General features: G+C 40.5%; 1 protein-coding gene across 1 annotated transcript in view; it reads left to right on the top strand.

Annotated features, from left to right (window-relative positions):
- Positions 1–18357, top strand: part of LOC120839641 — a 101937-nt gene extending 83580 nt beyond the window's left edge. The window contains exon 3 of the mRNA XM_040209936.3: positions 18235–18357. Within this exon, the coding sequence (XP_040065870.3) occupies positions 18235–18357 (123 nt within the window). The remainder of the gene's footprint in view (positions 1–18234) is intronic.
- The last annotated feature ends 36 nt before the right edge of the window (positions 18358–18393 follow it).

Below are 18393 nucleotides of genomic sequence, written 5' to 3'. Positions count from 1 at the left end.
ACCTGCATGCACAAACGGTGACACCGTCGCACGCTTTGCCAGGCTCGACGGTGGCGTGCTGTGCAGAGAAGAAGCGCAAGAAATGACGCCAGGTTGCGCCACAAAAGCTCAACTTCAAAGTGTTTCTTCCCCTCTTTAGAACAAAATAATTTGAGTTAAACTTTCAATAACAAAAGGCAATAAATTCTTCTGTAAAGGTCACCATGTTTCATAGTTTTCTTCGGGCCATCACAAGGCAGAATTGATGGCTCTTGAAACGGCAAAACGCAATTTCGCACAAATTTAGTTGTTTTTCAGCACGATATTTAGTTGTACGGCCTGAAAACTTTTTGCTTTTCTTTTGTGCAGTATACCTACAGGGCTGTAATTAAGAATTTTTACAGTAACTCGTAGCAAAAAGATAGTTTGTAACAAAACTATGAAAAATGCTAAAATTCTTGCATAGTCCTAATTTCTTTTTAAATTGCTTGAAGCCAATAATCATCGTGCTTATTACATACCAATCCAAATACAATGTTGTTTTTAGGCTAAAACACTCCACCTTTCCATAAATATATCTTACCTTTTATGGAGAAGTAATATATTATATGAAAAAGTTCACGTCCCTGACGCATTGAGAGGTCCACGTCAGCTGATGCCGCCCGTCGATTAGGCATCGCGTTTCAATGTGTGAGCAGCCCCACTTGGATACGAAGGGCAAAACGGGCCTGCTATTGCTACGTACTGGCGGCACCTCCGATTATCAACACGATGCCCGCCGTTTCTTTCCATGCATCTGAAAATATGGACAAGGGGAAGCGACAGTAAACTCCGTTCTTTCTTTGGACCCAATTGTGTCAGCCAGCTATCGTCGCCGGTGTCGTGCTATGCGGCGAAGAGGCGTTAAGAAGCGACGCCGGGTTGTGGTGCGAGAGTTCAAATTCAAAAATTGTTTTCTCGAATTAAACAAAAATTACTTTGATTAAACTTTCAGGATCAAAATACAATCAGTTGTTCTTCCGAACCCATCATATTTTGTATTTTTACTTGGACCACCTCAGGGTGATATAGACGGCTGTTTATGCGTCAAAACCGCTTTTTGGCAACTTCAGGAATTTTTTTTACTGCGAGATATTCAATTGAGCAGTTTAAATATTTTTCATAGATTATATACCTGCAGGGCAGCCGGTAGAAAGTTATATGAAGTCCCCAGAGCAATTAGATAATTTTAGTAAAATAAGAAAAATGCTAAAGTTAAAAAAAAGTGTTTAAAAGATATTAAATTTAGACAAAACTTCTCAAGTCCAACCACATTACAAGTCGAAAGCCATGCAGATTTAAGGGAAAAAATATTGTTGGGTGTTTCATAATAAAGCTGATTTTTCATAAATTAGGAAGTGATACCTAGTTTTACGCTATGCGGCAAAAGGCTATGAATCTTTTTTTTTTAGAAACCGAAGGTGGTCAAGCACAACGTCTGGGACGTTTGACATGAAATGACCCAAAAACGAAAGGCAGGTCCCGCGATTGCCCGCCTAATGTCGACCACAATTTGGGAGAAAAATACCGTAATGTTCATACTATAGTCTACATTAGGCGTGCAGTACGCAAAAACAAATTTAATTCTGCTATTTGTTTTTAAATATTTAGTGGATATTGTCCATTTTAAAATTTGAAACAGCTCAAAAGACGAGGGATCAGCTGCAGAAAAAGACAGACACAGTCCTGACTAACAACTGATGTTTCTTAATCAAAAGTATATATAAGCTCAGTCAAGAATAAGAAATAAAAAAAAAGAGGATGTCAAAAAAAAAAAAAAAAAACAACTTCCCACCCGGTGCTTTGTCCGCGATGTATGAAACATTTTAGAGGAAACATTGTACGTGAACCAAGCGCCACTCGGATCATCGTCAACCGTCCCGCTTTCCATCGCCGGGGACCGAGACCCGATCGCGGTTCAAATCTGACTGGTGCGTGGAGCCAGTCAACCGGCGTGAACCGTCGGCACACTGGTTCCATCACGGAGAAACGACGTCGTGGTAGTGCCGTCGACGGGTCCATCGCTGCGCAAGCTGGAATCTATGAACAGCGATCCATTCTCGTACATAATGCGGACGCCTTGTGTTGATTCCATTCTGGTTTTGTCTAGTCTGATAGGTGACCACGCGAAGATGAGAAGTGCGGGCGTGTTGCCCGCAGTTTGGAAGACTGTTTTTTGGCACCCCCGGTTCAACGATATCTGGGAGATTCTTGATGGAATGCGAACTGGTCTTTCCTTGCTCTTAAATTTATATATAATTTTATAGCTGAATTTGCAAGGATACATTCTTGCTTTTGATAATGTTTTGTGTGAGTCTAAGGCGAATATCTTTAGAGTGATTCGGTGTTGTTGTTTTTCTTTTCTTTGTAGCACCATGCAATAAATTTGATTGTTAAATTGGCAATCAAATTGACGTCGAAGGAGAAAAAATAATTTTTATTCCAGTTTTGAATAGCAAATCGAAAAATCGTGATTGCTGTTTGACGTGTGGAATGCACGTAAGTGTAAACCAAAGGCAGATTGATTTGATTTCGACAATGTTTATTTCATGTTTCAACAAGCTTACGTCGTGATTTTATAAAAAAAAGAACAGAGAAAGAAACCTGTATGCGTTAGGCGCAAATCAAATATCGATCGAATATATCAAAGATACGATTTTGTTTTTTACTTATAGACAGCATGCATATCTATACAGCATTTTTGCAATAGTATACCAGCTGCAACAAAAACACTTGAAGAGTACAAAGCAGTTAGTAAATGACCGTCCCTGTGTTTCTGACTTCGTAAAAATCTAGTTCAATCAATTCGATTAGTTAGATCTTTGGGTAAATCTAATCGAATATAAAATCTTGAAGTGAAAATTCCTCGGCCACGTATATCGCAATTCATGCACCACGTAGTTTGCATGTAGTGTGGCCATTACGTTCCAAAATGTCTACTCAAATATTTCATTGTAGTGTAGATTTGACTAAGAATATGAATATAATTTTTCGCTCGACTATATTACCGAATGAGAGTTACGCTTTAACTAAATAAAAACTAGGTTATTTCAAACGCAATTTGAAATACACGCAAAACAAGGAAAATAACAGATATTTAAATACTATTACCAGAATTTGCGCTTGGGTGTTCTCCGGAAAAAAAAAAATTGAAAAACCTTCAGAAAGTCACGAACGTGATGCTAAAAGTATCGCAGAAAAAACAACTAATAAAAGCGTATTTTATGCTTAAATAGGCTCTTAACCAACATGAAATATAAAGGTGTTTATTTTTTTTTTGCCGCGTTTCGGAGCAGATTTTGGCCTTAGCCGAGCATAGATTCTTTTGCCTAATCCACAACCGCTATTAGAAACGCCACTCGCGCCCACTAAACCGTTGGTCTCACCTTTTCTCCGGGCCGTTAGCCCATATCCGGGAGCCGGCAGTCGGCAGTCCTCTTGGAATCGAAATTGCGATCGTCTCGAGCGTAATCGAGCCTTTCTTTGGCACCATTTTCGCGGGGGGAATTCCTCCCCTCAGCGAATCCGAGTGTCTCGGAGCACGTAGCGGTTATGCAAATGGACCCCTCCTTCGCCGACGGCAAACGTATCCAGCCTGTCCGCGAGAGCGGACTCGGACAACCCGAAGAATCCGTTCCAACATGTGGGAACGTGCTTGGAAACTCGTAGCGGACCCGAGTACAGTCGCCGTTAAGATAACCGGCATCACGCATGGAAAGCTAGTACTCATTCGCGCTAATGACGGGAGCTCGACGTTAATGTGGATGGCGTTTAGATGCCGCTGATGTGGAGTGTGCGTGTATTACGTATATGGTTCAACGTGCAGGGGTAGGCGATGAGAGCGTTATAGTGTGCGAAGGCGACCATATGTTGCTTTCTTTTTTGTATACTTGGCGAAGATGGGAGGATCGTTGGCCTCGGAATGGATATATGTAATGAGTCCTTAAAAAAATCACACAGAGGCAATGAGTGCTCAGAGAAACGCCTAACTTGGCAAACGTTTGGGCATCCTAGGACACTAACTTAGTTCTAATGCGGTTTCGGGCCAAGACATTGTTAGTTATAGCCGAAGTACTTTTATTTGGCGTTTCTATGGCTCTTTTTAGGATCACCACTTAACTGCCAAAGTGCCGAACTTCGCACGAAGATGCCACGCATAAACCTCGGAACCAGTAGTGAAGCCTGAATCTGGCACTTGTTTGGCGAATTAGGGCAAAAATATACAAAGTCTGGTCACCGAAGATAAATTTTTCATCTATCTCCGCTCCTTCCGGCTTTTTTATAACCTAAATTCCCATACAAAAAACAAAGTTTTGGCCCGGTGAGCCTGCTACTTGGGCAGGTCTGGTTTGGTAGTACTAACTAGCCCCCACATAAACGCTTCGGGCGTTATGTCTTTTTGTTACAAAAAAGACTATATATAACACGCGAATGGATTTCATAACTAAAACACGAAAAAGTCTATACCACTCTGAAAATCTGTGCATCCAAGTGTCTTCTAGTCGAGTAAAAATAATGCGCATGTTATCATTTTCTTAATAAATTATTTAGGTAAATAACTTTTAGAGTTATTTCAGTAGTTGTATGCAAGCGGATGTACCTTGTGCTGTTCACGCCGTCTTATCGTTTCCTTTGGAATCTGGTGACTGAAATTCATATTACAAGTGGCGAAAACCGACGGACAGACCGGACGCCTTAACACTACTGAAACAGTTATAAGGCACTACCTCTTCCCGCGATCAAGTTAAGTTATTTTAATGTCGTTTTTTCTCCCACCATTCAAGTCCTCTAATATTCACGCACGGAAGTTTGGATATATATGTACACGCTAGTGTTTTGGTCTACTGGTCCGGGTTTTGTTTAGTTCATTGTATTCTATGCCAAGATTCTAACAGAAATTGCCTGCTCTGATACATCACTCTTAAAGGGCCAAGCTGCTGTTGAACGCGTGAATGTGACCGGTATCCTCAGCACCTTCCGCAAACTTGATTTTTGTTTCTATGAATTGTAAAATTTGGCAGTAACCGGCAGGGTACACAAATTCCCGAGATTTTCTTTTTCGTAAAAGAGGGGGAGGGGGAGATTTCGGTAGAGAGGTATGGCTCGGCTGAAATACAAGGCGCACAAGAGACGGCAGGTGGGAGAATCAAGAAATCTTTCTTGAGGACACCCGTTGAGTTTTCGTTCTTGCAAAGATATCGCTTTCGATATCGGTCATCTATGTACGTTGTGCCAATCTTGCTAAAACCTTTTCCAGTTGCTCCACCGTTCATTTTCATGACGAGGAACGTGCTAGTGGCATCTCAAAAATAGCCCTACCGTAAAGGATCACTCTGACTTTTTTTTGTTGAATTGTTTCAGAAAATAAAAGTTTTTTTGTTTTTTTTTGACGTGGCTACCTTTATCGCATAAGAAGAGTAAATAAATACTATTGCGATTGTTTTTTACGCTTTTCGTGGTGCAGTTTAGGAGGCAAAAAAAAGTGTGAATTTTGTCTCAAGCGGAAAAACAAAAAAAGCACTGCATAAGATCTTCTTTTTATGTAAGCTATATCGAACCAATAATAATAAAAAAGGGCTCTCCTTTTGAAGTGTTCGGTCATGCAAATTGGACTCGAATTTCCCGAACAAACTTACGCTTTTCGCATATTTTCGTATTCTCGTCGAAAAAGAATAGTAAAGTCAAAACAACTCCAATGAAAAGTGAAGAAAAAAGTATTTATTCTTTTTGTTGGTGTGTACCATTGCCTATTGTCGAACACGAAGGTAAAGCATTTTGGGGGGCTGACAGTGCGCGACGCGTTGCCACGAAGCTGCACGTTTCCATCGAAAGCAGCTTCGTGAAGATATGCGTAGGAGTACAGGCATGTTGAATGACGGATTTATGCTGTGGTTGTTTTCACAAAAGGAAAATAGCTTTACTGCCTGCGCAGGGTTTGGCGTCAAAATGTCGGTGATGTTCGGAAGAAACACGCGAAGAAGTCGACCCTCCGCCTTCGAGGAGCCCGTTGATATTCAAGGAAGCGTTTGATGCAGGAGTAAGGAGAAGTGAAAAATTCCTTAGCAGCACTCCAGTTTTACTTATGTGCCGCATTGTGGTTGTTTTAGTTTCTGTTTTTAACTCTAGCAACAGTTTTCTTTTGAACAAGCGAAATAGAAGTATAGCGAGAAATAAACAATCACCAAAATATATGATACAAAGTAATCTTTAACATATATATATATATATATATAAATGCATGTTGGACGCGCGGAGTCACGCAGGTATCAGAGTACATATTAGTGTCGAATTTTGCATCAACAATAGGCTCCAATTTTTTTATTATTCTTGAGGTTGTAAACGCTTGCAATAGGAACCGAAGAAGACATGACATTAGACCAGTATGCGATGGCGGGGGTAGAAATCATTCTGCTACGGAGGGATGACAATTTATTCGAGAAATGAGGGAAGGATTATGAAATTGAATTGGTTTATGCCTGCTTATGTTAAAGGAAGTGGACCTTTTTTAAAACGCATTCATTCAATCTGAAATTTCAATGTGACTAGTGCACGAAAATAACTAATCCTATGCCTTTATTTATGAGGCCGGCTAGTATCGAGATAAGACAAGCTTGTGAAATTATCTTAGGGTATTAGGACCTCCACGGAGAGCTTCCATTACAGGTGCTGTCTCTGCGCGGCTCGGTGACTGTGATCATGGGTTTCGCAGAAACTTCCTATCAATATACAGAATGATTTTACTCTAATACACACTAAAAACAGGTTTTGGCAAAAAATAACAGCGACACAAGAGTATTAATAAGAACAAATATGTATCTTCTATTCCTGCGATAATCGACAAGACAAAATTCACAAGTAAGCAAAACAAACGAGCAAAAATAATTAAAAGATAATTAAAAGTACACTGTAAAATCTGGTTCCTGAATAGTTGAAAGTATAACTGTGTCAAACGAACGAAAAAAAAACACCTCAATTTCACAATAAAACAAAAATATTTTTATAGCAAACTGTTTAAAAAGTGATTTTGTTCTTCAAAGTATGATTAGTTAGTAGGAATAAAATACGAACTCGAATGTTGCTGTGACAAACGAATGATTAGAAAATATTTAATGACAAGCGAAGAAGAAAGACAGAGGGAATGCGATATTAGACTCATTTTTGAATGTAATGAATGCCACATGACCCTTGTCGTTACAAAACAAAGACTCAAGTTTGCACACGTTCCGATCTAGGGAGCGTGAGAATAAAAAACAAACAAACAAATAAAACATATGCAATAAATGAAATAAATCTACAAAAGAAAAAAGAGGCCGCATCTCCACGTGGTGAATGACGTTGATTGGTGCGAGGCTCTGGCGGTGCTGATGATACTGATTTTATTGTTCATGGGTAGTGCTGATGGTGCTGATTTGTTTTTTTATTGCTCATAGGTAGTGTTGTGTTCCGGGTTGCGTTTCGACTTCATTATTACTGCTTTGTGGTCGGTGAAATGTGAAATACAACGGTCCATGTCAGAAAGAGAATGTGTGGTATGGATCGCGGTTATATACGCAGTTGAGCGTTTGACCGCAGCGCCCTCTCCTGTATAGACGTTGAGCGGCTACATGCAACGAACGCCCACGATGGTATGACTTTAGATGAACGAAATGTATGTCGACGACTGTACATGACACCTAACGCCAACCTTGGTGTACCATGATTTCAAGTGCCTTGTGTTTTCTGACCAAATCCCATGTAACAAATTTAAAAAAAGGAGTGTAGCGCAGAGGTTAAGACGTGTGCCTCGTAAGGAAGCGATCCTGAGTTCGAACCAAGGTGCAAGCGTACGTTTTTTTTTTTTTTTTTTTTTTTTAAGCGGGTTGATAATATTGGAGGCAGTGCAATCGATGTGAGCACGGACACCGGACGGATGGACGAGGCTAGACCCTAAAAAGCTTCGCTCCTAAAACAAAGGTCCAGGTTTCTGGTTTGTTTCTTCGCAGCAAAATTAATTTTTACCACAGTTGCGGAAGTTCGGTGGCAATTCCGCTATAGCTTGAATGGTAAAAATAACAGTAAATTTTTTTTTTAGACTAAAGGGTGTCTGATGTCTGGACAATGTGATTTGTTTTGTTTCCCTGAGGAAATATTAATGAAGGACATTGTATAAGTTGTACAAATTCCATTGCGGGTTTTGTTAACTTTTATTATTCGTTATTAAGTCTCTGTTATAAAGTAATACTTGTAGGAAGCATAACCACTCGTTTTGCTAATAAGGAAATGTAAGTTGACGGTGTTCTTGCCGGAAGATTGGTTGTAATTCTTAAATAAATATACATTCCAATTTAGATGTTTTAATTTGTTATGCAGTAAACTGCTGCATAATAAAAATATGTTGTACTGGTGCCTAGCGGTATTTAAATTTCCTTTTAACAAATCATGATTATATAGTTTCAAATTTCCCACTGAGATGCAGTTTGACAACTGCTCCTCAGCAATTATGATAACTACAAGTCAGAATGTAGATGTTCGAACTTTGGGGCGATTAACTTTTTCAGGTTTCAAATATATTAGTCTATTGCCTCATTTCAGCAGCAATAAAATAAGGATGTTCCTCTTTTATTTAGTCGTCCTTTTTCATCTTACTTTTTAGAAGTTACAATATTTAGAAGCTGAAAATAAAAAAAAAAAGTTATTATTTTCTAGTGATATAGTTGGTGGGGCTGGCTGGTTGTTGAGAGACTTTACACGTGCCAAATGGACAAGCTAGGGGAGAAGGCTCGAGTCAAAGAACAATGTTGTTTCCTTTGCCGGTGGCGGCTTGAGATGCAAAACACAGGGCCTCAGCACGTTGGTTTGTTTTCCACTCTCAGTGTGGGTTCATGGTCGGAAGTAAATTATCGAACTCTAAATAACCTCCAAACTTACAACAGCGCATTTCTGGGCGTAGCACTACCCTACATGCTTCCGGTCAAAATGGTGCTTGACTAATCGGTTCATTAACTGCAATCCAGCGGATTGTGTTATCGCTGAATCGCAATTGAGTGATCATAAACTCAAGTATGAAAATTCTCAAATAATAATTAAAAGTGCGTGTAGTTTAAAAATACATTTTGCATGCGCTAAATTGGTTTAAAACGTTTAATGATTACTGCCGTAGCGATTAATAAAATAGTATAAGCTGCCTACGTAAATGTTTTGGGTTCTATGCTTGTGTTTTAATTCTGCAAAGTGTACGAATATAGTTCCAACATGTTCTAAAAGGTGCGTATTGCACGGGTGCCAGCGTCAACAGTTGTATTTCAAGCTCGGCGGATACTAATTAAAGGTGGCTCAAAAATAAAAAAAAGTACAAGTATAGTATTTTTTACCATATAAGGAAACCAAATTATATTTCAAAGCGAACTTATCGGACGTAATATAACACCTAAGTTATTTTGCGCTTTTTTTTTATTAAAGTTAAATCGGACTTTCTGTCTCAACAGCGCAAGAACGGATATCTCACAATCTGTAGAGGTTAACATTCGCCGCCCAATGGGTAAAAGTGTATGCTATATGGTTCTCGTATTGTGAAATATAGTTTAAATGAGCTTAAGGATTTTTTTTATCGATAGGGCAATGTTAGTCTTGACTCAAACTTAGCCCAGGCCGTTCTCCCAAAATAAAATATTGGCACTATCTTTTACATTGAAAGAAACTCGAAATTAATTATAACAAACTAATGCATAGGTGCAGTTCTTAACAAGACGAAATGAATCTGCTCAGCGAATGGCTTCGCATTCCCGTGGCGCCATCTGCATGAAAAAGCGGTGTATCTGTTGTCGTCGCGGGTTGCACATGCGTAAAGCTGAGCCAAGCACTCAGTAGTTGTTCGTGCTCGCTGCAAAACTCCTGAGAGCCGATCAACGCTGGCCATGAGTTTGCAACATGAAAGCATTTGTATTCCCTTTGCAGTAGCTAAACTGATTTATCTGTTTACAAAGAAGTTACGACCATTCGCGGCGATCTCAGTGTTCATACCAAATAAATGTGTGGTGCCATGGCACATGTGTTGTTGTTCTAGACTGAATAAATAGAATGGCGTTTTTCGCCGTTTTTCTTTTTAAATACACTTTGGGAAACGTATAACCTGTCATCTATATGGACATAAAAAATATAAATTGCTAGAGTCACGCGATGATAAATAAAAAAGTGGTTCAGCTCGAGATGCATGCTTTGTAGTAATCACCTCTCGAGGAGTTGCGGTCCGAGCGCAAGAAGCGCTGACTCATTTAGTCGGCTACGCACGTGTGGGACTAACGACACGAAATCGCACGGCGCCACACCCAGAAAATATCGCCGCAGGCACACGAGGCCACCAGCTCAGCTGGCCCATTTCGTTTTTTTGCGCACTGTACATGGTAGAAGGCAAGCCAAACAGAAGTTGAAAAATACAGGTTGTTCAAAGTATAAATAAAGCATAAAAACAAACAAAAATTAAAAAAAACGGCCTTCAACATGAGACAGGTGTTAGTCAAGCTTATTGATTTTTTTTTGTTTTCCGGTGGAAACAACCGCGTTTCTATGGGATCATAAAAAAACGTGCTTCACTCAAAGCCGAAGCTCGTTTTTACGCTCCCATTTTATTTATTTATTGTACGACCCATTTTATTTTTTTAATATTCGCCACACGGTGGGATAATAGAAATAATATTAATAATCGTCTACACACAAAGAGCGTGCTTGAAAATGGTTTTATTAGAAAAGTACACGAAGCTCCTAAAACAGAAAGATACTAAACTAAGCGGATGTTATGAATCAGTCACCAACGACTTTTTGTATAAACGATGTGTACTAAACATTCATCCTTCTATTTTTCACTGGATAGCCAAATGCTTAACTAATCGTAAACAGGCTGTTTAACTTGACCAGGAGAATTACTCTCCCTGTCTGTTATGTCAAGTATTATTAGGCTGTTCATCTTGATCCGGCCAGATCCACCCCCCTCCACCCCTCTGCGTGTTATGTCAGGAATTCCCCAGGGTGTGTTCTGGGTTCACTAATATTTTATATATCTTAGTGACTTTTTTCACCTTCAATCAGGCTGTCTTCGGACGACTGTGTAATCTTCCCGTGTATTAGTAACACAATGATCATTTATCATTACAGACATAATTAAACGTGATTTATCTGTGGTGTGAAACCTGGCAGTTGAAGGTCAACGTACCCAAGACCAAATTGCTAACATTTAGTGGTCAAAACAATTCTGCAATACGGAACTACATTAACACGACATCTTGAAAAAGTATCAGGCTGTAACTACCTATTAGACCTATTTTCTGATGACCTTACTTGGAACACTGACATTAGCACCGTCGTGGCTAGCGCCTGCAAATCTTTAGGATATATTACACGTAACCCATACACCCCGCGGTGTGTGCAGCAAAGTGCACATACAATTTTTGTCAGATCAAAGTTAGACTAGTACACCAACTATATTTGGTTGCCTCATCAAAGATACCTTATTAACACACTCAAATAGATTCATAAGAAAGCATCGCGTTTTACATTGCACGACTGCTCGCAGACTTTAAACATAACTGCACTAAAATCAAATCTAGAACATCATTCATTAACAGAAAGAACTAAACTTGCTTGTCTTTTCATGTTTCACAAAATTTACCTTTCCTCTATTTTTTGTGATAAATTACTGTCACCAACCATCTGACATCGCTCTGCGTTATGACCATTGCTTAAAAGTAAATCCTCTTTTGGCGAAAACTAATAAATTAAAAATTCCTCGATTCACTGTCTATCATGATTTGAATTCTAATTCTGAAATAATCGTACTCGAAACTAATCAGGCTAAATTCAGTGATATTTATAAAACACACCTCACAGGTGTTTTTCATTAATCAATTGGTATATTCAATATCACTTTCCATTTTTGCATGTGGTTTTATATAACATGTATAATATGTATCTTCTTCGTCATTAAATTACCTGTTATTCGGCAACCTTCACTGTTCATTTTTTTACTTGATTACCCCTCATGTGACGTAAATCATTGAAGGGCTTTGATAATTAATGAACTGAGCAGAACTGAACGTAAGTATGTCACTGGCAAAGCTGCAAGTTCCATAAAAAGCCAAAAGCACAAGGTCCTTTCTTTATGAAATATATTAACCCTCGCCTTAACTAAGCTCAACTTTTCAGGGGTAGAATATCTGGCCATTGCACTCGAATGAATTTTGAAACCACTGTGTACAGGTTTCTAAGTTCAATTGCAACTTAAAGCAAAAAAAAATGAAAAGATAATCTTTTTTTCGTGCGCATTGGATTGAGGCTTACAAATATCCTACAACTGAAAAGCGAGAAACTTCTATGTCCAGTTTCAGAGATACCCCCATGACCAGGATTTCTAGGTGTATTGTTCAGCTGAAGTGTTTTTCCAGAATCAAAACGACCTTCTAAATAGTTTGTCGATATTTTCTCGAGTTTCTGATTTTTTTCAAAATTTTTCTCACAAAATAAACATTAAGCGCACTAGAGTAGATCCGTTGCAAAAAAAGGTACAAAAATCGTTTTTGAATTCCTTAACAAAATTTGAAAATTTTTCCTTAAAAAAAAACGAAATGATTTGTGAATACGCACAAGTATGTAATGCTTACTTGTGCGTATGGGCATACTACCACGATCAATATGAGTGCGAACACCGCTCCGCGTGTCACGCGGTACTATCAGTGCCCCCTGTCGACTTCTCTTTGAAGTACACGTGCATCTTGGTTTAGCGATCGCCGCACCACTCTGCACTTCTGGGTCGTCTGCTAGCCAAAAACGGTCGGCGAAACCTCAAAACTGTTCACCAATGACGAAGAGCATTTTTCGCTAGCAATGTGCGCCCGCAAAAATATTTGTATAAACATTTTAGGGCCATCCTTTTGATTAGGAAATTTTAGTAGATTATTCCCCTGATAATTGCGTTCGAGCTGCAAAGAGTAGTCTGGTTACCGCACGATAACCCGCAGCGACAGTGAACTTTATGCTGTGTCATGTTGCTTGTACAGTGCTAGAGAGCGAAGGGTATCACTTAGAAGAATGGATATTTTGGCAAGTTGGTGGGAATTCATCTTGGAAAACAGCGCGAAAAAACGACGAGGACGTTATCGTCGTATCTTAACGTTATCGTCGTTTCTTTCGCGCTGTTTTTAATGATGAAAGGTATCACCCACGCTCGCACCGGGCTAACTTCTTGCCTGTGCGAGTTGGTGGTCCTTTGCTATCGCTAAACTCACGCGAAGTAAATAATAGGCAGTCTTGGTTGATTTTAAATATAGTGCAAAGAAGACGGGACAAAAAGGGTGAAGCAGCACTCAGGACAAGCGATTTTTCGTGCTATTTGTCCCGTCGTTTTTGCGATATTTTTAATATGAATCTCAATTACCAACTTGATCAGCAGACAAAGCTTTTACCAAGCTTAGTTGATTGTTTTGAAACCTCCGATTACAATATAATGCATGCTTAAATTCGTCGGCCAAGTATCGGGTATTGTTATCGGAGTCAGGGAATATTGTATTAAAACTTCCTAATCAAAAGCATGAACCTAAAGATGTTGACACAAGTTGTTCTTGCTGGCGCATATTGCTAGCGAAAAATGCTCGTCATTGGTGAACAGTTTCGCTGTTTCGCCGACCGTTTTTTGCAGCAGGCGACGCGAAGGTGCAGAGTGGTGCGGCGATCGCTAGAGACGAAATATCTCGAAACCAAGGTGCACATGTACTTCAAGTAACAGTCGACAGGGGGCACTGATAGTACTGCGGGCAACGCGGAGCGGTGCTCACACTCATATTGATCGCGATAGCACTTGTGCTGGTCATACTTGTGTGTATGGGCGATCTTGCGCTCTGTGGGCATAGCGGCAGGGACGCCAACACGATGTTTCTGAATCCGTTTTTCGCGTCTCTGCAGCTGTTGCTGCTTCTTGGTGCCCCTTGCGTTCCCGGCCAGCACAAGTACAGTGGCCTCACAGGACTGCTCGGCCTGACGCGCTTGATATCGACGGGACGGTGGCGCTGTAAGCGTTTCCTCCTGAAACTTTCCAGCGTGCATTGGGCAGGCCAGGTCGACTAGGCAGCTCTTACCAATCGCGGGCAGCAGGCGGGAGGAGTTTCAGGAAGACTCTACTGCTGTAACTCCGGCGTTTTCGACATTGGCCGCTTCAGCGCAATACACGGGGAAGATAGGGCGGTGAGCCCACTACCCAACTTCTAGGGCGCTGTAGCGCAAGTTTGTCTTCAGCAACTTAACCCCATCATCATCATTGCAGGATTAGACCGACACGTGGAGCCGGTTTATCTATAATGACACGCCCCTCTTCCCCAAACCGGCCTTCCACCATATCGTCACGTCAAGCCTGACACCCGCATCATCATCACCAACTGCAATCAGGGGACGTATAACAACATGACCGTCAACGGACCTCTTTAGTGGGCATAACGGCAGGGCCGCCAACTCGATGTTTCTGAATCCACTGTTCGTGTGTTTGCAGGTTAGTAAATTTAATGTATCTACGTTTCGAAGTGACAATAGATGCCTTGTGCTACTTCTGTGCCGAAGCAGTGTTTTTTGTTATTTGTCCAATTGTACAAAGTTTCTCCTTTTACTTGCGGGAGACGTTTAGACTAATCCGGGTCCGCTTACGGACGCTCAAGAACAACTTATGCTGCAGAGTCTGGCTCTTTCACCCCAACTTCAAGCAGGTCAGGCTGCGCTTCTAGATGAATTAAAGGTAAATCAAACCAACCAGAACTCTCTAGATGTAAAAATAGAAGAGCTGACGACAAGACTCAAAACTGATGAGGTTGATATAGCCCCGTTTCTGCAGTTACGAATTGATACAGACATTTTTATTGCCTCCATTAACCGGTTGGATGCACAACTCAGAAGCGTGTCCTCGCAGTGGGATAATTTTGAGAGTCAGTGTTGGAGGCCGAATTTGATTTTTTTTATGGAATTGATGACTCTGGCCGTCGAAACATTGTCTGTCTCGGAGGCTAAAGTTGTCTCACGTTGCCCGGAGGTTCTGTGGCTGGAAGTGAATTCTTTGTGCTAGCAGCGTGCCCATAGGCTCTGTGTATTTAGGCCAAACCAAAACAGGCCTTTGATTGCGATATTCGTGTCGTTTAAGCTGAAACAAGATATTTTATTTCTAGGGTTCAGACTTAAGGGCACTGGTTTCTCACTTAGCGAAGATTTCTCACCTAAGATTCGTAATTAACGTAAAATGCGCGAATTTCCAAAGGCCAAAAATGTCAAGTTTTGGTTTAGGTATAATCGTCTACATATTGGGGATTAGACATATTACGTTGCTCCTATCACTCAGTCCGTAAAAGTTACCGCTACCTAACAATCACAGAGATTTGGACTTTACCCCACTTCACCTTTTAATTATCTTGTAATTCTAAATGTTTAATGTCGAAGCGTTCGAAACAAAGCAGGCGAACTAGCTGCTTTAGTTTCTATCACTAATGCTAGTATTGGTATCGGGAGTTAATCCTGGCTTGAATAATACTGTAGAGACGACGACCGACCAGGTTGATGTCCGAAATCCAACTGGGCTTTTTATTCTAATCCCATCGCGCTTCAACCTTCTCTTCTTTTTCTGGAGATCTCATAGTGGCGCGTGGCTGCAGGATTCCCCCCCAGGAATCAAGGCTAATAGGCTTATATTCTGATGAAGGCAGGACAGACTTTAGATGGTCGTACCCGTTGTCGGATGGTTGCGACAGCACGTCGTCTATTTCGTCTGCAACCTGGGGTGGTAGGCTGGCGACGACATGGTAAAAACGGGATATCTGCGTAGTGATTTTACGCAGATGGAAGTGCGCCTCCACCTGGGTAAACCAAACCTGAGGGTTTTGTGGCCAGAATGGTGGTAACCGCAGAGGCAGAGTTTCGGTCACTGGAGTCCCGCTTGCTTCTTCAATGTCGCCGTGTAGTTGAAGGGTGGGTGGACCGGTGTTGCCAGGTTGGCGGCCGGTCGTGCCGCTAGTGCCCGGTTGTCCTTCATCGGTCATGATAGAGTAGTTCGGTTGATCACGTCCGGGTCACCAAATCTAAAGAAACGGCGACCGACCAGGTTGATGTCCGAAATCCAACTGGGCTTTTTATTCTAATCCCCTCGCGCTTCAACCTTCTCTTTTTTTTCTGGAGATCTCATAGTGGCGCGTGGCCACAAATACATCTCCGATCTAGAAGTTTTTCCGCCCAATTTTACTGTTCATCGTAAATATAGAAATGGCTTATGTGGTGGTCTTTTTGATCGTTCATGAAAGTTAAAAAAGCGGCAAGATTGATTTCAGTGGCTTATCATGTGAAACTGTATGGTGCCGCGTCTATCTTAAAGATAACGATTTTATTACTGTAGGCTGTTTTTATAGACCTCCGGCAAGTGAGATTAACCCAATTTTTTTCTTTGTAAGATCCTTTATCTGTTGCCGGTGGTGGTTTTCTAGTGAATGGAGGTGACTTTAGTATACCCGACATTCAATGGTTAGATCATAATCATGGCACAAATCTACAAGAATTTGTGCCAGCCGATCGAGCATTCTTGATTTTCTTTTTATCTATCGTGATGTGGCGATTTCTTCTGTAACAGTCATTCCCGGTCTAAGTGACCATAAATTTGTGACAGCGAATTTGACTTGTTCATTCAAAATCAGTGTTTTGCTTCGTCCAAAAGAATTGTTAATTTAATAGAGGTGATTATGGTGGCTTATCACTGGGTCATCGTGCACCACGCAGCTAACTGAATTCTATGATGATATAGCATTATCTTTCGATAAAAGTAAGCAGGTCGACTGCAGTTTTTTTGAAATTTTAAGAACGCTTTCTATATTGTTCCTCATATTGTCCTCATGTTTAAACTTCAAAAGCTTAATATTGATCCTACCGTGTTGGATAGGGGAATACTTGAATTCCAGGAAACAGTCCGTGGTAATTAATGGAATCCGGACCCCGTACGTAAAGGTTACTTCTGGTGCCCCTTGGAGACTGGTGGTTGGACCGCCCTTGTTTTTAATTTTTCTTAACGATATAGTTGGAAAGGATTTCTATAACGAAAGATTATATGCCAATGACTGCGCTCTATGCAGAGACGTCGCTTGCTACACTGACATGTTTTCTCTCAAAGCGACTTAGATAAGATTGAGGCTTGGTGTTCTAAATGGACTATGTTCTTAAATCTACCGAAACGTATTCACACCCGGTTTATTTGGAAAACTCATTTTGTTTGCCTCATACTCTATTAGTGCGTCGCCGGTCAAACTTTTAACCGACGGTAAAGATCTGGGAGTTGTTTTTTCATCAGTTTTAAATTGGAGCAAACATGTTGACTACATCCCTACAAAAACTAGTCAGTTACTAGGTTTCATTAGACATAACCTTAGGGTGGCTTCATCATCCCTAAGAAAAACCTTGCATTTTTTCACATTCCGATTAATTCTTGAACATGAGTACTCAATATGGGACCCCTATAGGCTCAATTTGAATGATTAGATTGAAAACATTCAGAATCCCGCTGCAGGTTTGTTACGGGAAGTTATGGTTTCAGATTAAGTGTTACTGAACTTACGTCGTCTCTGGGTTGGAGGCCTCTGAGTCAAAGACGTCAGTGCCTCCGTTTGAGACTTTTATTTAACATTTTTCACAAAAAAACTTGTATCTCTATATCAACAGAACTCCTTCAACCTGCTTACTTGTCTCCCAGAAAAAAAAATTCAAAGACAATTTGTCCATATAAATGTAGAACTGATGTTTCTAAGTGTTATTTTTTTCCGCTGTCAATTGATGTCGGGCATAAATTACCTACAAGGTTCTAGACATTTCAAAGTAGGAGCCATTTTTTGACAAAGTCCAGTTGTTTGTTTAAATCTCATATTGAAGTGTCTCTAAGATTTTTTTTTCTGGTATAACGACATCTTATATTTGTTATAATTTTGATAATGTATACTGTTTTTGTGGGCCCCTCTACTGTAATGCCTTTTTAGGCATTGTAGGCAATCAAATAAATAAATAAATAAATAAATAAATAAATACACATTTTATGACAGTGCCTTTGCCAGGGTCATCGGGGCTCCCCGTTGCAACAGGTGCGAGCGGCCGCAGAACTCTCTTTAGTGCTTGTTTTTTTTTTTTTTTTTCGGGGTGTGGGGTAGGGGGGAGTCACTTGTTTCCTTCCTTTTTCGCGGCTTTCGACAGCCTAAACTGCCAGTGCAGCTGTGCAAAAAACTGCCGAACGATAAAACGCTAGTAAAGCTCCGTAGTTCGATATCTGGCCTGAACAGCGTTTATTTAGTCTTACTCGGATCCTGCATGCAGTGAAGTCGACTGCAAATTAACTAGAGTTAATTTTCATAT

This window comes from Ixodes scapularis, unplaced genomic scaffold (genome assembly GCF_016920785.2).
Source record: "Ixodes scapularis isolate PalLabHiFi unplaced genomic scaffold, ASM1692078v2 PGA_scaffold11__112_contigs__length_91849675, whole genome shotgun sequence".
Taxonomy (NCBI): Eukaryota; Metazoa; Arthropoda; class Arachnida; order Ixodida; family Ixodidae; genus Ixodes; species Ixodes scapularis.
Note: the sequence above shows the minus strand (reverse complement) of the source record. Positions and strands in the feature narration are given on the sequence as shown.